At 42.2% G+C, this 27,081-nt stretch overlaps 1 protein-coding gene and 3 long non-coding RNA genes across 8 annotated transcripts in view; 2 read left to right on the top strand and 2 right to left on the bottom strand.

Moving 5' to 3' along the window:
* The first annotated feature begins 155 nt into the window (after window positions 1-155).
* Window positions 156-1,329, top strand: LOC148641102 (uncharacterized). 2 transcript variants are annotated; one of them, XR_015930264.1, is made up of 3 exons: window positions 156-393; window positions 468-661; window positions 1,127-1,329. It is a non-coding gene; the product is annotated as an uncharacterized LOC148641102 (long non-coding RNA). The 2 variants fall into 2 exon arrangements; XR_015930263.1 differs by having other exon boundaries at window positions 162-393; window positions 1,130-1,329.
* A 6,401-nt stretch (window positions 1,330-7,730) lies between these two features.
* On the top strand, window positions 7,731-12,681 carry LOC148641103 (uncharacterized). Its single transcript, XR_015930262.1, has 3 exons — window positions 7,731-7,896; window positions 8,666-8,738; window positions 12,411-12,681. It is a non-coding gene; the product is annotated as an uncharacterized LOC148641103 (long non-coding RNA).
* LOC148641104 (uncharacterized) lies at window positions 8,498-12,573 on the bottom strand. Its single transcript, XR_015930265.1, has 3 exons — window positions 12,472-12,573; window positions 11,775-11,922; window positions 8,498-8,720 (listed from the first exon to the last, which is right to left on the bottom strand). It is a non-coding gene; the product is annotated as an uncharacterized LOC148641104 (long non-coding RNA).
* A 5,239-nt stretch (window positions 12,682-17,920) lies between the features above and the next one.
* Window positions 17,921-27,081, bottom strand: part of kmt2a (lysine (K)-specific methyltransferase 2A) — a 61,995-nt gene continuing 52,834 nt past the window's right edge. For all 4 annotated transcript variants that reach the window (XM_088619834.1, XM_088619833.1, XM_088619835.1 and 1 more), the window contains exons 31-36: window positions 26,877-26,951; window positions 25,629-25,803; window positions 25,353-25,460; window positions 25,050-25,133; window positions 24,314-24,443; window positions 17,921-23,615 (exon numbers count right to left, since the gene is read on the bottom strand). In XM_088619834.1, coding sequence (XP_088475960.1) covers window positions 23,340-23,615; window positions 24,314-24,443; window positions 25,050-25,133; window positions 25,353-25,460; window positions 25,629-25,803; window positions 26,877-26,951 — 848 coding nt within the window. In that variant the 3' untranslated portion in view covers window positions 17,921-23,339. The remainder of the gene's footprint in view (window positions 23,616-24,313; window positions 24,444-25,049; window positions 25,134-25,352; window positions 25,461-25,628; window positions 25,804-26,876; window positions 26,952-27,081) is intronic.

Below are 27,081 nucleotides of genomic sequence, written 5' to 3' on the forward strand. Positions count from 1 at the left end.
ACCCTCTGTCAATTCATAATGTAATCACAGATGAGATTGAGTGTCAGACACTAACTAAATTTTTTGTTTTGGTTGATCCAAATCTGAAACCTAATCGATAAGATTACTTCACCAATCGCTCATCGAGTGGGATTTTCCGCCAAATGTATTGCGTTTGAAAGCCTCGTGTTTGCAAAGTTTCCAAAGCGCACACGGCCAACTCCATGATCCAATCCGCGCTTTAGACATTTCTCAATAATTAGAGGCCACTAAGCCAGGTTTGATTAATCTTGTATCAGGCTTCAATTAGTGTCCTTTAAAAACTCCTCGATTGCGTCTTTGCCTTTAAATAGAGGGTTTACGGAGAAAGGAGAGAGGCTGTGGAGAGGAGGATTTCGACCGAAGACGTCTGAAGTGGGATTTTTCTCCTAATGGGTGTGGGAGACGCTTGTTAAAACTGAAGCATCGACTTCCGTCCTTTATAAAAGTAAATGTTTCTGTTACTTGTCCAGATTTCTCCGCCGTGTTTTGAAGACAAGCTGGGTTAAGCGCAGTTGAGTCTCTCCATCCCCCCTGAGCGGTTGAAGCACCTGGACGCCGACCTGCGGTGTGGCGAGTGACTAGGAACAGACCTGCGGGGAATCCGAAGAGAGGTGAATACTGCCAGGCTGGAGATGAGAAGGTACGTTTTGCTTTTGTATTAACCCAAAGCTGCAGGGACCGGTGGTATTTGAATCCGTGCAAAGGCTTATATTCGCATTGGGAGCGCTCCTGGTCGTTTGACCCGAGCTGTGAAACGTTAAATAAAACTGATAGCTGGTGTGTGGGGAGTATATTCGCGCCGCACTACGGCTGCCGTCGCATCATCCAGGTGGGGCTGCACACTGGTGGTGGAGGAGAGGAGTCCGCGTTACATGTAAAGCACTTTCCTAGATACTCCATTCAAAGCGCAGTAGAAGTGTAAGGAATTCCTATTGAGTGAATTTACGAGTAACTTACCACGGGAAAGACGGGTGTAAAGAGCACAGAACCCTCGAGATGGGGTGGGGGGGAGATTAAACCCTTGCATGATTTTCAAAAGCGTGTTGCTTTGTCTGCTGCGAAAACGGTCACTTTTGTTTTTTGTGGGAAGGGCCGTTTCTCAAAGCAGGTAAGGAAGGCCCAACCTGGAGAGCACCGAGCTGCCAACGGGACTCCCGAGTCCACGGCGTCTCGTCTCCCCAGGGCTCCGGCGGGAGGCCCACCTGTAGCCACAGCCACAGCGCCGGACACCAATAAATGTGGTTAATAAAAGTCGAAGGACGTGGTTTTTTTTTTTCTCCTGCAATAAAACTGTTCTTTGAGTGCTTACTTCGAAAGCGTGTATAATGGGGGGCGGGTACAAACTACTGTAACAGGGGAGATTCTAAAACGTTAAGAACTGCCGCAGCTGTCCTAAATCTACTGCCCGTTTTGAATTAATTTCTGTGTAACTTTCAGGGGTAGTTAATAAGAATTTTTCCTTTTGCTTTGCATTCTTCCCTTTTCGCCTTGGTTTCCTCTCTTTACTAGTTTCTAGCCACTATCCTTAAACTCATTTCCTTTCCTCTTGCGGGAGATAATATTCGCTACCTCTTATAACCCCCTCCGTTAAAACGGCAGGAAGAATCAGATCTCCGCAACTATAAATAAAGAAGGGGGAGAAGCGACGGTTTGTTTCAGTCCTTCTTTGTCTAAATGTAAGAACTGACTTAATATTAAAAACAAAAAGAGGCAACATCCTACTTGTAACTGAAACAATGTTTCCATAGGTAAATAAGACTGAATATTACTAATTGTGCCGTTACATAATACGAATTTAAGGCTTTTTCCTAGATAATATTAAGGAAGTCGAGTACTAAGTGTAAGGAGCGCTGAGAGTTTCTCCAGAACCAGATTTTATTCGCCGCAAACGAACGGCCGACCTGTGCGAAGAGACGGTTAGTTTCCTCGCTTATTTAAACCAAGCGCGCGAGCTGGGAACCGTTAATCTGTCCACCCTCTCCCTAGCGGAGGACAGCCCGAACTGGACTGGTTCAGCTTCACCACAGCGTGACTCGAACCTTCTCTCCGGTACCTGACTGGGTTAGAGAGGGGCCACCCTCGCTTAGCAAAGCTCCATTGTTCCCATCACAGTGGCTCATGTAACAAAAAGTGCTACTTTTAGTGCCTCATACCCCTGCTTAAACCACACAATGCAAGTAGTGGTTAGCTGTTTACATTTATCTCTTCTACATTTTAGCAGTCAGATAAAATCACAGTGCATTTGACAGCACAGCACTCTCCAAAGCCCATGCAAGAGCAGGAAGCAGTGGCCTACAGTATGTGTAAAATAGTAATGGAGCAGCAGCACAACACCTTTAATTAAACCTGTTTCACGGCAGAGGTAACTTCCTACTTTCCAGCACTGAATCTCATTCCATATCTCATTAGGCAATAAATGTACAGAGACTAAACCACTCTTGTAAACTGAAGAGATCTTAACGGTCTTAAAAAAAGACTTTCAAGATGCCTTGAACAGATCTTCATGTTTTACATCTATTATTGCCTAAAAAAATAAGGGAATGAGCTTTTGAAATATTAAAGTAGAATCTATCTCTACAGTAAATCTCACCCTAAAAGCACAAATAAAATAACTTAAGGCAACTTGACCAGAAAGAGGTGGAAAATTAATCTGTCCCCTTCTCCTATTGTTACGTACACAAACAATAGAACTCAGAGTGAGGGAGCATTTGAAATTTAATCTAGAAATAAATATTTCTGAAGGGGAAGTCATAAGCAAAACCATTCTTTATATAACCCCCTCCTTTTAACTAGAAACACAACACAAGGCATTTTGTTTCGTGAAAAAAATGAACCACAAACTAATTCATGACGTACCAGAGAAACAAAGGGAGGGCGACAAGCTTTGCAGATTGTTCATTAAGGGTTAGTTTATTGCTTCGTGTCCAGACCTGTGTATTTTTAAAAACAAAATGTATATCTACTGATACAATGTTCACTACATACATTGTATCTACATACTGATACATGTTCACCTGCTCCCTAACACTTGTATCTTTTTCACTTCAACAGTTATTCAGGATGTTATGTTTAGGAATGCTCTGTTGTTAAGTGTCCTAAAAGGCTATTCCGTGCATCAGTGCCTCTTACTCACATGACCCAGTGCTGCTCAAGACCACCTCATCCTCTGGGCTGAAGGCCTGGGGTTGATGCAGAAGCATGTGTTGACTGTCCAGATGGTCCTCATGATCCTCCCAGCTCAGGGGCTGAGACTGAAGGCCTCTCAACACTGTTGAGAATTGAGAAATCACATTATTTTTCCCATCAATAAAACTTCAACATTTTTCACTACACAACCTGGCTGCTTACACGGGATACTGCTAACGAGTATCATTTAAATCAGTTTGATGTCCCAGAAATTAAGGCAGAAACCAAACTTGAAATCTGATTCACAGCAATCACCGGTTCTTTTTCAAGAGACTTTGTAAAAGAATGCAAAGCCCTGACTACAGTGGTCAGTGTAGGATCTTGAATGTGATCTTTGTTCTTGTAAAAGATGGCATCAGGTAAATGTAAAGAGACACTAGAAATTCATACGTATTGTATGTGTTTGGTTTTAAAACCAGAGGCAAAGTCTGAAATAAATCAAATACCATTAGTTATAAATTACACCATGTTTCAAAACTCATTAAAAAAACTCCTGTGTGAAGACACTGGTGAGATAAGTTTTACAGTGGCTATCACAAGTATTCACCTCCCTTGACCTTTTCTACATTTTATTGTCTTACCATATGGAACCATAATATATTAAATTCAGGTTAAATATACTTACCTACATGTGAGTAGTACAGGTCTCAATAAAAACTACATCATGGAGGTAAAGGAACAAAGCAAATCTGGGATGAGGTTATTGAAAAGCAATCAGAGGAAGAGTACAAGAACATTTCCAAAGCATTGAATATCCCCCTCAAAGGACAGTAAAGTCCATTATAAAGAAATAGAGAAAATATGGCACAGCTGTGAGTCTGTGTAGAACAGGGCATCCCCAAAAAGTGTCTAGTCAAAAAGGCACTAGTCAGGGAGACAACTCTAAACGAATTCGAGTTTTCCATGGCTGAGGTGCGGCAAACTGTACTAATATGACAATTGCCTGGGAGCTTCACAAATCTGGTCAACAAAAAGCCAATGTTGAACAAAATTACATCCAATCTCAACTACAGTTTTCCAGAAGGCATGTGGGAGACTTTGAGACCAAATGCAAGAAGATTCTATGGTCTGATGAGGTCAAAACGGACTATGTTTGGTCCAAGCATAGCACCACACATCAGAGAGCACCATCCCTATCGTGAATCACAGTGCTGGCAGGATCATGCTGCAGGGATGCTTTGCTGCTTAAGAACCTGGAAGAACAAGGCAAAGTGCAGAGAATTCCTGGAGAAAACCTGCTGCAGTCCGCAAGAGACCTGGCACGTGCGAGAAGATTCATCTTCCAGCAGGACAATGACCCAGAAACATACAGCCAAAGCCGCATTGGAGTGGCTTAAAAAAGTCAATGTCCAGGAGTGGCGGAAAATCACTCTTCGCCAACGGAGCCCATCCAACCTGAAGGAGCTTGAGCAATTCTGCAAAGAAGAATGGGCAAACATTAAAGTGTCCAGTTGTGCACAGCTAGTAGAGACCTATCCAAACCGACTCATGACTGGATTTGCCAATGGTGTCTCTACCAAATATTGACTCAAGAGAGGTGAATACTTGTGCAATTATTTCTTGCGGTTTTAGATTTCAAATTAATTTAGGATAATATGTATAATTTTGTTTTCACTTTGGCATTTAGGGTCAAATCAATGTGTCTAATAATGGCACAAACTCCAACTTTAACACATGTTATAGTGTTACAATAAGGAATTATAATGTACTTAATTGCAAGGGGTGAAATACAGGGCCACTGCATTTTATTAATTACACTTTTCGTTTAAGACCACTGTTAATCACTGAATATAATTGTTTACTACATTGTTTAAACAGCCTTGATATTCCAAATGCCTGCTCTTGTTTGTAACCATTATATTGTTCTTTGGTAGAGACACAGCAGTAATATAAGTCCTTTATTATGCCACCTATGGCTCCGTTTTCAAACAGTTATCGTTAAGGTGTGAATTATGCAAGGCAGAAAAAAAACCTTTCCCATTTCCTCTAAATCTTTTGTGCTGTTATGCAGCAGTTTAGTCAACAGTACATTTAAAAAAAAACTTATATTATATTGGGACAGATAAACTATTAATACTGCATGTCTTCAAACGCATCTGAGAAATGACACTGCTGAGTTTGAGGCAGTGGAAGAGCAAATTCAAGAGAATAATCTAATAACAGATTTAACTTGCTTTGTTCTGACCAAGTATCATTTACTCAAGTCTAAGTAAAATCTTTAAAAGAAGTAACACGATTGCAAACACATCTCAAAAGGGTGTAACACATATAAAACATTTACAAAGTATTTAATGAAACACTTGAAGAGGTTGTAATCCAGAAATGTTATAATTTATCAACAATGGGATATCGAAATATATATATTATGACATGTTTTGCAGGAATTGTCTCTCGCCATTTTCTATACAGGCAGAATTATATACTTGTAGGAAAATGCAAACTATAAGCTTAAATACTCATGATCCAACAAATTGCTAGGTAAATCTTAGTTATGTAAGCTGTCAAATAAAACAATGAGAAATACTGTACTTCTCAGATGTAAGGGACATCCAGGACAAAGTACCTTCAAAAACATAATTCATATGCCTTTGTGTGACATGTTTAAAAGCAAATTAGTACATTGTAAAGCAGAAAAAGGAGCTGCCAATGTGCTAGAATCCAAAGGGAAGCCTGTCAACTACTAGCTCACCAACACCACTTACAGAAGCAACCATTAAAGTTGTTATAATGTGCTCTCCTCTGCAGGAGTCAAAGAATGCACACAGTGGAACCTCATAGTAAAGGAAAGTGTCAAGTAACCATTTCGCAAGATGACATTCCTGACTAGACAATAGGTATAAATGTCCCAGAGTCTGTGATGTCAGTGAACCAATCTAAGAGGCAAGAAATGAGAAGGTACATCCTAAAACCATTCTGATCGCAGCTTCGGGTGACTGCGACGTGCACTGCCAGAGAAACTCAAAAGGAGACTGGAGAAGAAAAAAGTTTGATAAGAGTACACTTGCCAAGTGAGAATTAACATTAGAAAGGTAGAAGCTATATGGAAGGTCACTGAAAAACAGGACTTTTAGAACTTCTTAAGAAGATAAGCTATTGCACTCAGTCACTGAAAGCCTTTTATTACTAACTAAACTCAATAACCATACTTATACGTACCTTTGGCTTCAATGGGCTCTAAGGCACTTGAAGTCTAGGAGCGGACCGACTTTATCTCTCACTGAAGTGCAGCAGCAGCTGAATGATGGGCAGCAGCCATTATCACTGCAGCTCCACAGCACATCAGGCAGAGGAGTTCAACTGAGTTACTGGGAAACTCAAGACTGATCTTGAATCTCAAGAGGCCAGACCGATCAGGAGCAATCTTTCTGTGCATCTCAAATGGCCATATAAATCTGTTTTATCTAAACATAGGATGTCCCTATGATGATGAGACATACTGTATACTGTATGTTAAGGCAGGGACAAAATATGGAGTTCTAGACAATTACAGAATTAACTGAATGAGGAGATTTCCACATCCCCACCAGTCACTTCAATGCTGCAGCTGCTGTGAGTGAGTGTCGGTATGGATATATAAACCAACGTACTCTATAAACCACAGACCCGGGTGCTGACCGCACTGGCGATCTTCAGTCTCAATCCTCCGCAAGCGGGAGGTGAATTCAAAGACTTCCTTGCAAGCTGGAATGCCAGACAAGTGCATTCATGGGAACGCCGGAGATAAAATAAAGGTTTAACTGTTTTGTAACAAATTTTCAAGCCGCACTGAATAAGAACAGTCGTTAATGATTTTTCCTCCTGGAGTAAATGTGACCTTTTCAGAAGCCTGAATTTCCAGCGTGCCGCCACATGAACTCAAGGGAGACGCTGTTACTCTTAATTGCCGTCAGGTGATGTAGCCCACGCAGACCTGTAGTCACGTATACAGTCTCTATATACAGCTCTGGAGACGTCTGTTTACAGAGCTGATGTCTCGCTCCTGTTGGTCAAACCAGGGTACCAGTGAGTTGCCCGACAGACTTGACGAGGCTGTGGAAGCAGAGCGGTGTGAATTCCAAGTTCTGATGAAACACCACCACCAAAACACATTACAGAGAGAAGGATAGTTTACAAATATGACCTGAACTATTATATATTTCAGCCAGACCAGCTGTAAAGGTGTTTACATGCACAAGAGGCTCTCCTGTACGTTTTAGCTGGCTGCTTTTAAATGTGTGAAGTTGCACCACATTACAGCGAACACGAACAGCGGGACTACAGGTTAAAAAGCCAGGAGAAAAGTTTAAAATCAGTTTTTAACCCGTTTCTCACGATTCGGGGTCCAATTTAATACTTGCCTTCCTTTGGCATGGAAGAGGTTTGAACATATCAAGCAGAATTTATGGGAAAATGATATTTACCAATAAATCGGCGAAACAATTTATGGCTCTGCCCACCAAGGTTGTTTATTAATATTAATTTTAATAGGCTTTGATGTGACGTCATGATATCACGGACTCCCATTGGCTGGTGAGCTTTGTATTTATATAAGCCCCGCCCCCTCGTAATTGTTTCCGAAGGTTCTCCCATAATGAAGATGTTTGGTTTTATTGATTTTCTCATATTTTTCCCTACTTTTGGATGTATTAGCTTGAAAACTGAGCTTGCCACCTAACCGTGACAAATATGGACGCTTTTAACTTTTTACGAGTGAGTAAAAAGCTATATCTTACAGTTTTTCCTGCTCTGTCGTGCTTGCATGCCGATTTGCAAGATGGCGGCGGAAACACCCCTCAATTGCGTCTAAGTAGCTCTTTAACAGCGGTGAGCTACTTTGTATTTTAATTTGGCACACGAACGCGTTTTAGTTTTGGTTTGATGTGTTTTTAAAACAAACAGCAATTTTGCAAGCTAGTACTACTGGCTCAGCCGAGCTGAAGACACCGTTTTCAATAAAATAGATGGAATACGTTTAAAAAGCACCATGTTCGCTCTGTGCCGAATTAAAATACACCTCATTTAAAATGTTTTAGTAGGAATTAAGGCAGCAGATAAATAGGTCAGTTAACTTTACTACAAACGTTAATTTAAATAATACTATTTAATACCTAGTAATTTTCAGGGGTGGTCTCTAGTTTCCTTGATTTTACATACACCACCTTATGGATAATGCAACACAACACCCACGTATTAAATATGAAGCGGTCTTAGCAATATTGACCACACCCTTCATGAATATTTAGATTTCCGACTCCCCCCACCCCAAATATTTTATTTTAATGGATTTTGTTAATAAATGTTACTAGGAGAATAGAAAAAAAAGCCGTTAGGATTTTTTATTAAGAGTTGTGGTGTACAAGCCAAAGACTGTAGCAATGCACAGCAAAGCGTACAAACCAGAACTGGTCACAGGAGAAAACAGTTTGTCGGGCAAATTTCAGAATCGTTTCGTGATCGTTTCGTCTCTGTCCCACTGCAGGGGGTTCAGCTTGGAGTGCGCTCTGTCCCGGCGGCAGGAGAGGAGACCGGGAGTCCTGGAAAAATAAAGACAGGTAAGAGCGTCACACTGGGGAGACGGACAAGCGGTGGGGTCCCAGTAAATTACAGCGGAGAACATGGTGTAGGATTTCCACAGTGTTATAGAGAGGAATTTGTTAGTACAGACGTAGTTCGCTCGGCAACTGAATTGTGAAGATCATAATCGCGCAGAACGAGGGGTTATAAACACTTCATCAAGCATCCACGGACGCGAAAACGAAAGTGAAAACTAATAAATGTGCTTCTAACGGGAAAGCAAAACTCAAGTTTAACTTAATCCACTGTTTGTTACTATTTAAATAAAAAAACTTTAGTTATTTATTTTTAGTAAAAAATGTTATTATTTATAAAACTAAACTATTTATTTATAGTATATTTAAACTTTATAGCATACTGTTTATTTACATTATAAAAGTTATTTATTTGTAGTAACTACTGTTACTATTTAAATCAAAGTCAATGGTAATACACTTAAGATTTCATATTCCGCTGTTGGAGCAATATATACATATACACACACACACATTATACATTTTAACGATTCATCACTTAACAAGCGTCAGTGTATTTAGCGATATCGAGCGCTGAACGCGATGTGGTATTCACCCGCTTCGTTTTGTGGAAGGATTGGCTCTGTGGTTTTTGATATGTAACGCTATAAAGAATTAGGATGAAATCGTGTTGCACTGAACGACGCATAGCTCTACAATACGAAAGTGACACTTGTCCCAGTGCACTGTTGGGCTACTGAGCCCTACATGACAAAGGTAATATTAAAACACTAATAAATGTTTCATCCTAGTCATAAGGAAAAATGGTGCTTTATTTGTTTTATTCCCTTTGCAGGCATGAAACTTGTATTGTGATAAATAAGTATAAAGCACACTTTACTGTTATTCAAGCATACTGTATTAGCACAAAATGCATATAATGTACATTACAATAAAATATGTTGCATTTTTCAGTATCACAAATGCAAATTGCTTAACTGTAGTTTGAACTGTTCTAGTCCTCAGTAATCCCCTTAAGCACAAGCATATTAATTCCAAGGTAAATAATAGAATTTTATGTTTTTCAATTCAACAAGATGGATCCTAGCAACAACTTACTTATTTATACATGTCAAATGAAAAACATGCATTTTCAGTTTGGTCCCATAATAACCATACACTTTGACAGGAGGTGTTTCATGAAGTCAATCAAATGAGTGATTAATTCATGAGAATTCTTTATGCTATTTAAAACAGGTTGTTGGAACCATGCGTTTCAAGACATTTGTTTTAAATAAACTTCTGTGTGAACTAGTTTATGGTTGCATATCCCATTGAAGCAAAAACGTCATGAAGTCTATGATCCATTGAGCTTACCAAAGTTTGTTAAAAATGTAACTCTGCTTGACGTTTGTCGATTTGAAATGTAAAAAATTAAGCCCTGGCTGTATGTTTTTGGGTCACTATCAAGGTGCCTTTCGAGATGCCATCCAAAAAACTTGTAAATATTTTTGTCTACAAATCATTTTGTCTGCCTATGTTAACTTTAACGTACCGATAAATCCAAGAATAATAAAAAGGAGGCAGCCAGTTCCAGAGGCGGCCATGATGTTACCTCCACCAGGCTTCAGTGCAAAGATGAGGTAGTAGAGTTTGGAGCAAAGGTTCATGGACAGAGATGACCAAGGTACACCATTACTTGGGTGATGGAAATGTGGAAAGGATGGAAATGCAGATAGTCCAAGGAACACCACCTCATCTGTGAAACATGGCCTGGCATGAGGTTTTCTAACCTTAAGTTCTATGTGAGGGCAATGAACTTCATGCAGTTCTTGCCTTACATGTTAAGTATTTAGTTGCACATCCCTGTCTCTCAATACTCATATTTCTTTCAATTTCCTGGGTTGAATCCACAATGTAATTTTTCTGAGATTATCAAATGTATGCATGAAATTACCCAAACGTAAAATGAAGGGTACATAGTATTAATTGGTATTAATCTCTTGATCACAAATACAGATTGCTTGATGATAAAGAGAATAGTTTAGATTTGGCTGGCACAGGACTTTTGCAGGACACTGTATAGTGCTCTGTTAGCCCCTTCTCTCAGGCCTGTTCATTTCCTGGCAAAACAGGAAATCAGCTTATGACAAAACTCATTTTTACATATAGCCTCCAGATGAGGTTTCTCAGTTGAACAATACACTCTGACAGGAGAGGTTTGATGGACAGGGCCAATCAAAATAATGTATTTGTGCCATAATGTAAGAATTCTTTCTGCTGTTTATACCTTAAGAAAAATGATCTGAGTCATGAGCGAAGGGTGATTAGCTACAGAATTTGAGCACTTATGTTAATGCAGTTAGTGTCAAACAGCCTCAGCATGTTAAGGTAACCACGCTGAACAGATTGCTTTGGCTGTGGAGCATGCTTCATAGATACAGTAGATTCTCTTTGTCCTTTCAGTATGGGGGTTAACATCCACTTGTTCCCTATTTTTACAAGGGGTGTGATTGTTTGTAAAAGAGCATGAATGGTTATTTGATGTCTTTATCTGCAGCCTCACCAGTCCACTCCATCATAGTTAAATTAAAACCAGCTCCATTGAATTATTTTCAGAATGAATGGTAATTAATGGCTCGGTTGCATCATATGACTGCAGTGGAGAGCACTGGAAAGTCAGCGTGAGTATCTTGGACTTAACAAGCTTTTGAAATGAGGTGTTGCCTTGCACAATTTAAGAACACGTGGGACATATGAAGATTAATAAAGTGTCCCATTGAAACAGTGCGATATTTCGAACGGGCTGTTTGGAAGTTTGCGTGTTAAAAGCGGGGCACTGCCAATTCCGAGATCCGCACCCGTTGGGCGTATCTTAATTGTTAGACAGGTGTTGAGCATCTACCATTAGATTTGAATAAATTGCCGTTCATCGTTATTAGCTAAACGGGAGCTCTTTAAAATAGCGAGTTTGCAAACACAGGAAAGTTCAGGAAGAAACAAGGTGTCAAAAGTGAGCCTATAGCTTTTGTGCTTGATAAATTAAAACTTGCAACTTACCCATTTTAGCTGTACAATATTAATTTACTTGGTTCAGTTAGAGGCTCCAGTCTCTGGGCTTTAAAAGGCGCCTGTAGGATATTCCACGGCTTGGGGGACCGGAGCGCAGACCGACCCGTGTGCCGAGGTGAGTCCGAGTCTCTTCTTCCTGGAGGCCAAGAGAGGTAAACGGAGCTTAAAGCCAGGTTTCTAACAGGGCTTAAAAACCACTTTCACGGAAACACGACATCCTAATTCTAACCGACCCCTCTGTCCAAGTCTTGATTTTGGAGCGGTGTGGTCTGTGACGCTGCGGGACCGGAGCGGCTGGATTGCGTTTCTTCAGGACGGTGTGTATTTAGACTCGTCTGCTGCTCCGGTTTGCTTTAACGAGGGGAAAACCTGCAATTTACCGCAGGAAACTGCAGCCAGGCTTGGTGCAACGCGGTGAGAAAGTTTAAACTCTCGGTGTGACGAGAAATATTTAAAAACAAACCACTTTGCAATCGGACCCCGTGTTGCTCCTTTCCCACTGTTAGGATTCAAGTTAGAGAGACTTTCATTTGCTTAGAATTGTTTTTCTCCAGAGAAGTCTAAGAGGTTAATCGTCTTTTTTTTAAAAAAAAAGTTTAATGCTTTTTCTGTGCGAATCTGCAGCCGAGCAAGACGCTTCTTCTACCTGGAGAGCAGCGATATACCAACGGGACACCGGCCTCACCTCCTTTTCCTCCTTCCGGGACCCCAGTCTGCACGGACTTTTTTGGGGGGTGGTCTGAACCGCCCCCATTTATAACCTGAATCCTGACGAGCGAAAAGGAGGAAAAAAGGTATCTGAGAAATGTGAACCACGTGACACTTTATCAACGTACCAACGTTTCTGTAATTTCTTTTATAACCTCGTATGTTGTAATAAATGAGTGAATGTAAACTGTCATGCTTATTCCGGATTTGTGGTTTGGGTTTTGGGGAGGGTGGGGTTAGAGGATTGTACCGCGCCACCCACCGGTCGCCAGTGAACGCTTGGAGGGCCTTGTCCGTATTGAAGCAGGGGCGTGGCTAGCTGTAAGGGGCGTGGTATTGCTTTACAAGGACCAATCGGAGGTATGACATAGAGAAGGTGTTCTAGTGGGCGGGGTTGAGGATGATATTGTCCATTCACAGTGTTCCAAGATGTAGCCGATCGCAGCCAATCAGGGAGGGACAGTTTATTTTAATTTAAAGAAAGCTGCTCAAGGGAACGGGACTCGATCTTGGGGTGGTGTTGCGGTTGTGGTCGGTTGCTAAATCGATTGAGCTACACGGTGTCTCAAGCCTGGCAGTGCTACGAGGTCATTGATATCAATTCATTTGATTTTGCATAGTTGGAGGGAGCAAAATTAAGTATTCTTCTTCCTATTTTTTCTCTATTATTTTTAAAAATGTGTTGGGATTTTTATTTCGGAATTGGATAAAAACTCTCCCTAAATTGTGGAGACGACAAGTTTCGAACCTAGTCACTCAGCATCCCAGAACAGACGCCCTACCAAGCGAGCCACAGCAACTTTTAAAAAACGTACTTCATCCACCAAAATGTGGATGGCCTCGTGGGAAAAACTTTTTTTCATTTACTCATAAACTATTGTTCGAAAAACATTCATGTCGCAGTACTTGTCGGCAATAAGACGGAGTTTTAATAGTTGGATGAGCGAAGCTGAACCCAAAGAGACGCATCATCAGATTTAGCGTGAAGTAATTTTAAAATTACATTTTCACATTAGATTTATAGGTGTTATGTATCCGATTACAGCCATGTTTATACCTTCCCTTAATCCAGCAAATCACATAGAGCTGCTTTTGTCTTGCACAGTGCACAGTGTTTAGTGTAGTTTTCAATGGTGCATACTGTCGATAGTTTTGCTTCAGTGTTTAAGGAATTGCAACAAGTAACAATTCTTTTGCTTGTTTTGCCACAAGGCACTTGTGTTATGTAATTGCATAAGGGCATCTCCTATAATTTGTAGCCCCCAGAACTTTCTTTAGGTCGTTCTGTGCTATTGCTCAAATTCAGTAATATCACATACATAGGCTATGGTTTTCTCAGCCATAAAGAATAAAACATGAATGAAAGAAAGAGATATTCTGGATCCTAGTGTGTTGAGAGACTTTGGAGTCACTGCTCTAGATGTCTTGCTGCACACAGGCCCTGACAGGGCCATGAAGGAATTGAGCCCAGGTCACAGACAGAAGGTTTGTTAAAGAATCAAAACAAATGACAAGAAAACAAGTAACTAGGAGGATGAATATTGTTTTATTGTATGACAAACAGTAGTGAAAGTGAAAAGGATGATCTCAACACAAACACTAGCCAGCTGCCATCAGTGTCCATTCCTGAGGCTGGCCACAGAATTCTCCAAAGGCCAACCCTGAAAAATACAATCACAGTATTGTAGGAGCAAATTAGACTGAGGTATGAAAGAAAGAGCATAGTGTACTTTCAGCCTATGTGGGCCTGTAACAGAGATCATTTCATCCACATATAAAAACACGTTTTATATTAAAATAAGTACTATAAGAAAAAAAAAACAGTGACAACAAACATAAAAAAACAAATATTGACATTGCTAAAAATACATAATCAGTGACTTAGAAGAGTGCATGTAATATCCGTATATCTATATACAGTATAAAGCAAAATATATTTAACAGGTGTTCAAATCATTACCTGTCTGTCTATGTTGATTGAGGACTCTGGAAAGATTAACACTTTTAATGTAGACAGAATGTTTTTGTGCATTAATGCATTAAATGCATTAAACCAGAATATCACTATATTTTCCAAGGGCTTGGAAAAATAAATCCCATTTAGAATTTAAGTGAACTACATACATACACATTAAAAAGCATTTCTCCCTTTAATCTTACTCCACATCTGAACATGCAGTGTAGAGCTTCAGTGCAACACAACTCTTATTCCATGCAGAATTGCGTATACTTTAGGTTCCAAGAGGTCTATATACATCTGTTTCATCAAGCATATCTGGTGTTTCCTTTAAGAGAAGGCTAAGAAGAGGTCTTTTAGTCCATCCCAGGGCATTTCTCAAAAAGAGCAGGGGTGTTAACCCTGTTGCCCTAGCCTAATTTCCTCCTGGCCTCCTAAAGATCCCCATCTCTGAATTGGTTTCATCACTCTGCTGTCCTCCCCACTGATAGCTGATGTGTGGTGAGAGTACTGGCGCACTATGCCTTTAAAGTGCTTTGAGTGGAGTATCCAGAAAAGCACCATATAATTATATATGTATAGTATATAAGCACTTAACTATATAAGTGTAAGGAAATTACAATTATTTGCTTGGTAGTTAAATAACATCTTATCATAACAACAATGTGGATCTTGATATTAAACAGAAGAATTCATTGGACTGGAACTTTGTTTGCTCGTTGTGGGTATACAGTATACTGTTCTGTGCTACAGCTTTCTGACAGGGAAATAAGCTAAGAACTCTCATACCATCTACTGTACTGGGTGGACAGGAGGAGCTGTTTAGGGTGCTGAAGAGAAGTTTATACTGCAGCTTAAAAGCAATTCTACTTCTAGAAAATCTGTTTTTACACAATACCTAGGTTTGCTTTATTAATACCATTTCTTATACCAAGGCAATTTCACTCATAAAAAGGAAAATACAATATTCAGCTAGGAGCAAAAATTCTTTTAAATACGGGAGAGACACAGAGGTTGACAGCTCAGCGTTTAACCGGCTAATTCCAGCAAACTGATGCCTTTGCTGTCTTCTGTCTCTCACCTTTCATGACAAGTTCAGAATTTACAAACTCACAGCGTGCTAATGTGAAATTGGTGTACCTTAATCTTAACAACAACCTGGTGTGCTGGACAAGAGCACTTACTGTATTGATTCAGGCATGAAGTAAATGTACATACTGTACTGTAATTCTCAGCTCAATCCTATATCTTAATACCCAAACCTCAGCACAAACTAAAATCTAACTTTATAATCCAATACTAGCCAGCAAACACCATTCTAGTACTGTATATAGGTTTAAATCCCGCAACCTAAAGATAAGTTATTGGTTTCTTTATCTGAATATATTTAATAGTGTCGATTTTGTATTGTAGCCACTGGCCGTATAGATCTCAGAGTGCAGTACATGCACACAGAGTACTTGTGTTTTAGACTATAGACCTCAAAATTAAAATAACATCCGATATGAAGACATTAGTGGTTCACACTTTATTAAATGATTTGTAGTTTGTAATTTAAATTTAAATCATCAAAGAAAATAGGTAAGCTGCTCTCTTTTGCCTATCTGCTACCTTGGATCCCTGAGAATCACAGATATGTTATTACTGTCGTCTAAGTGTACCGACGTGGTCATGCGGGACGCAGTGAAGTTGTTTAATCTCAGTACAGTATGTGTATTGCATTGCATCTCCCCGCCAGTTTTAGCTCGGCGAATATGTGTCATTCCGGAAAAGAGGGCAAGAGCATCGCGTTTGTTAATGTACCTAAATCGGGTTTCACTAACTGAAATCCAGAAAAGAAAAAGGTCCCTTGTCCCGTATTTTGAGCACAATTACAGCTCACAATATCGGAAACTTGCAGTGGGTAATAATCATGCATTAATGTTACCGACAAACCAGTCTCATTGTTGATACAGTGTAATCTACAAAAAAAATGCTCACGTGGAGGGATTACTAAAGAACAGCAGTGTTACTCCTTTATTTATCGGTGTCTGCATAGTTCAAACTCGGAATACAGAGCTGTGTTTACCGTTCAGTAAAAGGTGTGTACGTACCTTAAGGATTTTTCGCTCTCCCACGGTATCCTCAATGTTGTCAGAAAGGGAAAAAACAATTAAAACCGATGTCCTCTGCAGTTTGTTTCACAAACCCCAGACGCTGTCGCTTTGACATTAAACCATCTGTCATGTCGTCCGAAACAAGCCCGCTATAGGGTAGCTGACGCCAGTTAAGAGGGAGCTCAGCGCCGCCTGTTGGACCCAAGCGGGACCGCACCTCCACTGCAGTGCACGACTCCAGCCACACCTGACCAGGTGTTGCTGGTTAAACAGCGCTTTAACAACTGAAGGCGTCATTCCTTACCCGTTTCTTAAACTACCAGTTTGTCGCCTGTGCACTCCCAGAACTACCGACTGGGGACAAAACAAGTCGTCAGGAAACAATTCACCCCAACAGCACAAGTGCTTTTTATTCCGTGCGCAGCGATTTCGCTCCCCCAGACGAGTCGCCACATTGACCAGACTCTAACATATCGCCAACGTTTTCAATTTATAAATAATCTGACACTGTAGCAAAGTATTTTCTTTACCTAGTGTCATTTAATTACGTTCACATAAAATATGCATTGAAATAAAAAATGACAGCAATGCTAGCAAATCAGAAATAAGAATAATATGTAACATTTTCAAAGTGTTAAATGAAAGCACAGAACAGTGGTTATAGATGCTTGGAAGGGATTTCCCCCTCTCTTATTAGAACAGATACTCTGCCAAGGGATGTATGGATATTAAATCAGCTACAACCCGTTTACAGTTCTAGAAAACAAGTGTAACATCTTGCTTGCCTTTATTAGGACTTGTCAGCCAGTCAAAAATGTACTTGTATAAATCTTTCAATACGAACAGCTGTCCAGTGTTTTTATGACCAAGCAGACGTTCGCTATGAAACGTGGGATAGGATTCATTACCTCTGACTGTAATAACCATCCGTTTTCACTAACCACATAACCCTATGCAGGGTTGCGGTGACCTGTCAGTGGACAGCATACAATCTGGATTGGACATAATATGCAAGAGCACTGTAGTGCTCATATGCATACAGGGGGCAGTTTTAGACATGATGGCTTTGGGCTGTGACAGGAAACCCACTATGATACAGGGAGACCAGGCACACGAGCAACGAGTTCTAGTGGAAGGACTCCAGCTAACCTCACCTGTGGAAAGGGAAAACCAAAAAACCCAAGTGAACTTAACAGTTCAATTCTGTTGCTTCTTGACACACTCTTGAAGTTTTCTAAATGTTCGAGCAGTTTTTCAGACACTAATAATTCCGTTTTATGCCTTTTCAGTTTTAAGTAGACGCATTCATACTAAGAAACAGGCGAGCAGAAGGGAACAAGGGACTCCAGTGAAGAAGCGTCGACATGAAAGGGTAAACTGAACATGTTTATTATTTAAACTATCACTTAAATAAAAAAAAGTGCATAGAAAATAAACATGATTAGAAATTTTCCTTTTTACAGTTATGTACAATTTTTTTTTCAGTTATTTTACATTCAGTCTTAAGTAGTTTTCAGTTTTTTTTCCAACGGTCTTTCCTTCATTTCTGCGATATTAGATAACACTGATGAGCTACGAACTCAAGAGAAACAAACACTTAATCATCATCACCATGGTTATTATAGTTGCCATGACCACGCAGGGGGCAAAGGGCAAAGGGCAGGGTGTTTCTGGCAGGACGCTAGAAGTTGAAAGTCCTCACGTGGGAAAAGGCAAGACAAGGAGAGTGTTGGTGAAAGGCCACAGAAAAAAAAAAGAAAAACCTGTTCATCTTCCTTCTCTCCCCCACCATCCTCCTTTAGCGCGTCACTTCTCAATGTGGTACAGAGACCCTTAAAAACTACACATATAAAAGTTTAAGATTCATTTGACTACCCTACCCTAAACTGTCACTGTCCTGGAGTTTAGAAAATAATTGCAAAAAAAACAATAAATAAAAATTCTATAGTTCTTTATTATAAAACACTACATAAAAAATGAATAAAAACTACAAATTAAGCCTTACCTATCAGAAGGTGGGGGAGCAGGAGGACAAAAGAAGCCCATCAGTGAGAGTTTTTTAAAACCGAAACAGAAAAGATCAAAAATAACTTTTTCTATGGCCTTGACTATTCAACACATTGAGTTACCACATCAAGAAAGCGGTCGAAGATTAAGAATTCCTGTAAAAAAAATATATGTCCAAAGAAAATAAAACATTCATTTTTTACTACAAGTTAAAATCACGAGAGTCAAATGGCTGACTTCAACAAGTACACAACCACATTATACATATATAGTTTCGTAATATAAATATCGTCGTTCCTTTAAAAAGAAAGAAAAAAAACAACCGCAGTGGGCCCTGTGACAAGGCCTCTAGACACAGGATAACGGATATTTGATATTAATTACAAGCTGCTGTTACGTTAGTTCTAGTATAGTAGTATCTGTAACACAAAAACCATTATAGAGTACACTGAAAGATGCAATTAACCTTAAGTAAGCTGCTGTTTGCTATTTGTAACTAAGTTTGTCCATTCCATATACTGTGTAGACACTGAAGTATGAGATACTATTTATATTTATATAAATGTATATATATATAGTGTAACTGGCAATGTGAAGGAGTTACTGGTTGTCCAAGGTGATGTGTGAAGAACTGCAATTGTCTCAGCACCCCTGTGGAGTTCATCTCTGAGGCACTGACCAAAATGACTTGCTTCAATCCAAGAGGACAGTATTCTTGCAATATTGCGTTGAAATGCATTACACAAGGAGAAGTCTCTGACCAAGCCCTTATTAATAGCATTAATGTTAATCGGTTTCTTTAATTTTCACAAAATCCCTAAAGGCCTTAATTGTACAATCGCTCGAGGATTTAACTTTGCCTTTTTTTTTCTCTCCTTTTTAAACAGAACAACCAGCGCAGGCTGGGTGGCTGTGATCAGTGTGAAATTGAAACATACATTCAATAGAGGCTGAGCTGCAGAATTCCCTCTGAACACCAACTCCATCCAGACAGGCCGGTGAGCAAGTATTTTGATGCAGAAAAAAAAAAGCTGACCATATCCCTGAAATAATTACGTCTCTTGGGACGATTTGTTTTTTGTGTTCTCCTTTATGGAAAAATAAATGGTCCTAGATTTCTCGGGCAACCGTCATTGTTGCTTTGGTTTCTAGAGCCGAGAGTTGTCGAAGGGGTACCGTCACTGTCTTGCTATGAAGTATTCTCCCCCATTCTTTAACTTGAACTTAAAAACAAAAACGCAGAGTTTCTATGTATGAAGTCTTCCTCTCACTCTGTAAGTGCTATACAGGCTACCGCAAGTGCAACTTGCTTATACTGGGAGCCTGGGTAGGTCAGGAGTTTAAGGAATTCTGCATCTTCTTTCTCGGATAAAAAACAAAACAAAAAAACAGCACACAGTTCACAAAACAGCAAAAACAAAAATATACAACACAAAAACAAGAACTCAGAACTGGCCTGGTGTGCTCACTTCTCTAAGCACAGTGTGCGCACAGCAGCTTCCCAGCGCTCTGTTCACAGAGCTCTTTCCTCCCGAGGTATGTAAGGAAGAATTTGGCTCCCTAACGCTCAGGGCTTCTGCAGATACAGCTGCGGCCCAAGTTGGATGGGATACTATGAAGCGCCGTCGGAGGAAACAAAACAGCAGCGCGGCACTAAGAAAACGACTCCCAAAGACCACCAAAAATATCCTTCCTACGGGCTCTGGAGTTAAAAATCAAGTGAACGGAACCCAGTGACAAAGAGGTTCAGAGTGTCATCTTGTTCAGTTTTGTCCTGGTCTGGGCTTAGTAGTAAAAAAAAGCTCTCTCTCTCAACAAATGATCACCGTGCCCCAGATCTGATATTCAAACTGGGCTCGTTGACCAAAGATCAGAGCTGTAGGACAGGGGGCAGACCCCTCACTCCCCCACAGCTCCTTCTGCAATAGGGGCAAGGAGGCAGGAGCAGCACAAGTGCTATTTTACTTGGTCTAATTTTTGTATCAGTTTGGGTGTACAAAACGCTGCTCTAATGAGGGACTGAATGAGGACAACAGTGGGGAAAAAAACAGCAGAGCAGCCCACTGTTTCCTCTTGAATGGAGCGCAATTTCGGGATTCTGTCGGCACGCCAGGTTGGGACCGATGTAGTACTGGGAGATGTAGAATGGCACCCCCACAAGAGAAACTGAGCCCCAGGCTTTCAGGATCTTTAAACGGGCGTCTCGGTGCCCCCACCCCGCTGCTGCCGAATACTGGATATCTAGTCGCCAAACGTAAAAGCCAGACCGAGAGCATCACGATAGCTCCTAGAGATGGGAATGAAAAGGCAACCCCCCCCCACCACCGTGTACTGGGAGACAAAAAAGTGGCAAGCTACCCTGAGGTGTGGAGCAACAGCACCTCCGTCGAGGAATTTAAAAAGGGGACACTCAAGAGGAGACCAGCTCTCGAGTCGGCCCACTGACAACCCTGCTCTGCAGCGCCACACCCAGGCAAGCACAGGTATCCGAAGGCTGCTTCCACTGAGGAAGATCTCCCCCTGTGAGGCAGACCCCCTCATTCCTCCCCCCACCCCGGCCCCAGCGACTGATCGTGGCAAAAGACACGGCTGTTTCCCCGAGTGAACCATCCCTTCGCAGGAATCAAAAAGGGAAAAAAAGCCCCCAAAGACCTTCTCACACTCCTCGAAGTATTTCATTGAGAGCGGCTACAATCCTGGAGGCAACATCCACTCTGACCGTGGACTGAAAAGCAAAAGGAGTGACACGCTGTTATTTTCTCTCAATCAGGGTAACAGACTGGCTGGTTTGCTGCACTTAAAACAGGTAAACAGGTCGAGTTTACACACTTTGCTGCACCATGCCTACTGCTGATGTCTAGTTATTCAAAAACGGACACAATCGATACTGGAAATCTGCAAAGACCAACCAGCCAGAGCTAGGAGGAGGACTGCTAACTGAGGGACAGGGACAGCTGTTGTTTTTTTAACAACCGAGAAAGCCACAGGCTATGAGAAATTAAATAACATTAAAAAAAAAACAACATATAAGAAGATCTATAAAATTTCTCAACCAAAGCGTCAGTGTTTGTAAACTTTGTTTCGTCTCCTACAAAAGAGGACCTCAGTAAAATAAATACAACTTGTTTCTTTTAAAAAAATAAATACAATCACTAAGTGCTTTTCACCTTTAAGCGCTTTTTGTCTCACGTATAGAAAAATATACATATTATTTACATTTAAAAAGAGAAAACATGAATTGCGTAACAAAAATATTAATATCAGTCAAGAGAACGAGAGAGAGAGAGACCTGAATGGGTCAGTCTATGGATATGTCTAAAAGATAATTGAAAATATTTTGGCAGTCTGTGTTTGGAAATAGTACTTGGAGCAACGATGCTTTTTCATGGACATTATTCTTATCCTTTAAAAAATTCCCAAGAGATCATGCTATTACAATGGAAATACCCTTCTTTAAACTGCAATATTTTGCTAGTTTAGAGCATTTAGGCTCAAGCCACATGTTCTCACCTCCTAAATCAGATGACGTAATTTTCTGGAGGGTCAAAGAAAACCCCACCCCCTGCAATGTTGAACCAGACTGGGTACAGGTTCGATCAGGCAACAGGCTGAAGAGTCAGAGTGGAATTTCAGTGGGGCTCAGAGCCCGGTGGTGTGGTGGGCAGTGTAGGCGAGTCGATGACAATGTAGTCCTTTCCTATGTCAGGTGTAAGAAATAAAAGGAAAAGCGCTCATGTCCCTTAGCTCTCAGTGTTCCGCTCAAGAACAGGCACTGTTCCGTCAGAGATCGAGTGCCACTGGCTTCCTTCCATCCAGCTTAACCCCTGTCGGATTTCTCATGTAGTATACAGACCCATCGCCGTCGTTATTCGGAGTATCAGAATTGAAAAAAATAAAATCTACAAGATTTCCTTTACAGGGCTATGATTGGCGCCGCATTGGGCACCATTACGCTCTCTAGTGTTCAAAGAAAACCCCACAATGGTCATGACTTGTCAGACGTTACAACTAGGGTTAGTATATAATACAGTGTATCGGAAACACAACTAAGAAATTTCAAAATGGACCCATGACATCTCCTAATGCGAAGACTCGCCCATACGCCACTATGTACATTCAAAGGTTGAGAGATAGGGGAGTGTGTTTGCCTTTACTATTGATTTCTCTTTCCCTTTCCCAGATTGCACTTATCATATGTCAAAGGTGTCCACTGTTGTTCGATTCCTGTATTGTTAATCAGTGCTTTACCTGCCCCAACCAAAACTAGGTACCCAGTGTGGCGTCATAGTTCCAGAGACAAGACCTCACCCCCAGAAAATCAGATCAGGAGTTCAAAATTCACCTGCTTGGTCAAAACTGACTGGGGGGAAGGGGAGGGACGCTATTCTTTAATAAATGACAAGCAAAAGTGCTCTGCTTTTGAAAGGGCCAGGGGGACACACTAACAGCATCTTTAAAAATGTTATCTGTTGTGTCAGGTAAGAAGTTTTGCACGCTCCCCCGTAGGGATGGAGGCCTTTTGACCCAGCAGACACCCTCCACCCTCCTCCATCCCATCCCCATTCTCTTCCTTGAAAAAAACGAGCAGCGAGAAATTCCTGGCAGCCACCTCGCGTGGCTCACTAGACTGTCACTAGACAGACACTAGTTAACAGCACACTGACGGACAGAATCCCTGCTTTCCCCACGCACCATCAACCAGTAGCAACCCAGAATGCCCTGAAAGCTCTCTGCAGGGGTCTGCTGACAGCCGGAGGGCGAGAGGTTCTTCGGGAGCCCGGCGCGTCAGTTGAGGAACTTGCGGCACTTCTTGGCCCCGCAGTTGCAGGGCAGCTTGTTGCCGGCGTCCTCGATGGGGAACTTGTAGTCGTAGGTGAGCTCCTCGCCGCGGTAGATCTTGCGCAGGGCGAAGATGACGATGTGCTTCTGGCCGTCGATGTTGATGACGCGCGAGTAGCAGTTGGGCTCGCAGGAGTGGTTGATGAAGCGCGCCGCATTGCCGTGCATGGTGGCGTCCACCACTTCGTAGTCGTCGATGCGGAACATGTAGCAGCCGATGCCCTGGCGTGGGAGAAAGGGATATGAAGTCACGGAAAAGAACGGGAGCGCGTCGGCAGATCATACCCTGCAGCGGAACTTCATGTGCAGCACGCCTGATCTCAAGATTCAAGAGGGTGCTTGGAACAGTCGGCCTAATCCACTGAAGCCAATGTTTTGCAATTAGTGGAGGTGCCTGTCTTAAAACACACTGCCAAGTTGAAGCAGCTGTCTGTAGTCTTTTGGAACCTAAAATATTTGTAAATCTGCATGGAATAAGATTTCTGTTGCACTATAGGTCTAGACAGTATGTGGCACAGAATTAAAACACTGTTTTATATGCCTGATATGTATCTAGTTGACCCATGTTACACAGCACGACATATACAAGGAAGCTGCAGCACAGACTTCCAGGCTACTATACAGAGAAATGCTTCTGTTCTAGCATGGCAAAATTCATATGGCTGAATGACAGAAATGGTTTCTGAAAAGGCTGGCAATTTCTTTAATAGCTAAACAGCAGGTGCCAAGTGGGTGAAGCCAAAATAAATGCACAGGCCTGGTGCGAATGATTAAGGGGGACAAGCCAGCCTTCCTGGGCCTGCGTGGTGTATGGGACTTGTTTCTAGGCAAGTGGCCTTGTCTGCTCTTTCACGGAGGACTGCAGGACACTCCCCTGGGACCCATGTCTTTGCTCTCGGGGGCGTCCCGGCCCCCCTTACCTTTCCGTCGTAATACTTCTCCCGCTTGTCAGTGAGGACGGAGCGGATGACGTTCCCCGAGTACTCGATCACCATCTCCCCCGCGTCGATGTTCCTCTTGCAGAACAGTCCCCGGCCGTGGATGGCGGACCTGATGGACACATGAGAAGCCAGCGAGGTCACTTTCACTGCACCAGCTCCCTTGTAATACTTAAAACTGGATTCCTGCACCTGTCTGTTTGTTTTCACTCCAGCCGAGCTCTACATCTCCACCGCTCATTCATGACTCAATTGATCTGCTTGCTTGTCTAGACCTAATCAGTTCTAAGTGTTCAAATATCCTACTTCAAGGGTTCTGGTTCCAACAACAGCAGCACACAGAACTTTACACAGCCTCTTAATTGCTTGCCGTTATTTCTAACTAAACAGCTCCTACTAGCTGATGACCATTTTAGTCCTTTTGCTCTGTGGTATGATAGACAGGGCTGGTTGTACCGGGAGCACACCTGCCAAGAATGAAATGCTCTCCAAACCCCTCCCTGAAAGAGGATAGCAAACAAAAACATGTGAACATGCAGACGCCACACAGACAGACACCCCAAGCTGGAATTAAACCCGGCAGCTTTGAGGCTGCAATGCCTGCCACCATGCTACCACGCCTGGAGAATCTGATGTGGAAATGCAGAAGAGTAACAGTTCAGAGCCCAGGGCCAAGTCTCTGGATTTCTGTGCTCGGAGTGCAGAACGGACCCCCTACCTGTAGACGCCCACCGCTTCCTTCGATGTCTTCTTTAAGTGCCTGAACCTCATGGGCATGGGCAGGTCCATACTGGTGGGACGGCTGGCAAAAAAAAAAGACCGAGTGAATCACTGGTCGATCCTCTCAACAAGCTTTGTTGTTTGGAGAAAGAGGGGAGAGAAAGACTGAGAAGAAATGAATGGAAGACAGAGCCACAGCATAAAAGGATGCGAGAAAGAACGGGTGAACGGTCTGACACAGAGAGGGCCCCCCTCAGGCCAAGGAGAGGGCAGTGCCGAATCCCCAAACAGAGCCACTCACCGGGCAGACTTGAGCTGCACCTCCTCTTCCTCCTCGTCGTGGGGGCTGTACTTGGGGGGCTGCCGGTGTTTGGAGGCCAGGAAGTTGAACATGTCAAACACCGAGCGCCTGAAAGGAAGAGACGGGAAGATGAGGAATGACACCACGAGCCAGGGGGCCTAGAGGAGCTGGGATCGACAGTCTTGGGCCCCACTAGTCAGCTTCGCCCGCTTGTTCCTCACCGCGACCGTCACTAGCCCTGGCCACGCCTGCGCGCGCTTTCCTGCAGCCGCCTACCTGTAGTTGACCTCCGCTCTGGCCGCGCCGTGCGGGTTGATGGGCGGCTCATCCGCCTCCTCTGGCTTGTGGAAGCGGAACTTGTAGTTGCGGCAGTGCCGGGCGCCGTACAGCTGCTCCAGGAGGAACACCACGGCGTCGTGGATCACCCCCAGCATCCACAGGCCGTTCACCCCTGAGAAAGAGCGAGGCAGCAGGGAGTGAGGACAGGGGGCGGCTAACCCTGGAAAACCTTGTACCTTCTGCTGCCTCCATCCTGTGCTCCAATTCACCCAGTAGTACATTTTTTTTACAAAGCCCTTGTTCTTACCCTGTATACCTTGTTCTTGTACTCTACTTATAAATATATACATCGTGGTTGTATCGTGATTAGAGACTGAGCTCCTGTTTTTCTTTTCTGCCCACTAGAATTCTGGATTTGTTCAAAAGGAACATCTGCAGAAGAAGACTAGCTCAAAGCTACTGATCTACGGGATAAACAAGAAAATGCAGAGGAACAAGTAAAGGTTCATCCCATGCTGAAAGGAAAAGAGACACAATGTTTTGGCTGTGGAGCCTTCTTCAGGTGTCGCACCTGAATAAACCTTTACATTTTCTTTTACCGCCTATGCATGCCTGAACTTAGGGGAATGTTTACTCCCTGAACGTCTAGAGGCTGTAATGAAGGCTCAGATTTTTATGCTTTGTTTTGCATTACAATACAACGCAGTATATAGCGCAGTGGACAGGTCTGTTGGTCTCTGAAGTGGGCGTTTGTGGGTTTGAGTCCCTGCTGCAGAGACAGCTGTGTAATGGAAACCAGCATCGCTAGGGGATGCCCTGGCCTGAAGGGTTGATATGGCTGTGCAACCCAGAAACCCACAATGAAACAAACTCACATTATCTTTTAGCAACACGTTACATCTTGGATTTGTATGGACCCTGAAACCCCATATACAGAGAAGTGTTTTTAGTAATGAACATTAAGTCTCATTAAGTCAAGCAGGGGACGTTTATCAGAAAACGTCTCTTCCAGAAAACCAGGTCATGCAAATTTCTGTCTTAACCCCAGAACTGTGTGATGCGAATTAGTTCCTTTAATACATACAAGCTTCATCCTGCTTTTGATTTCCGTTCTACTTAATAATATTTTGATTGTTTACCTCGAATGGGAAAAAGATTCGCAACCAATAAGTGAAGATCTTTTCAGGACAGGAATGAGACATTTAGGGAACTCAGTCGCACAGAGATCAGGGCAGGACGCCTAACCTTCAAAGGAGAGCTCCTTCAGCCTGGCATTGGAGCGTGCCTCCTGGACCTTGTCAGTCAGGGACTTCCAGGCCTCTACAGGGAGGAAAGGAAGAGAAAGAGGCGCAGTTGAGGAAGAGTGTATCGCTTCTGAAGTGGAAGCCCCTTGTGTGAGCGGAAAACTGGAAAAACACCAACACACAAACTCTCCATGGCTTACAGCACG

This window comes from Lepisosteus platostomus, chromosome 25, assembly GCF_059453375.1.
Source record: "Lepisosteus platostomus isolate fLepPlt1 chromosome 25, fLepPlt1.hap1, whole genome shotgun sequence".
NCBI classification, from domain to species: domain Eukaryota; kingdom Metazoa; phylum Chordata; class Actinopteri; order Semionotiformes; family Lepisosteidae; genus Lepisosteus; species Lepisosteus platostomus.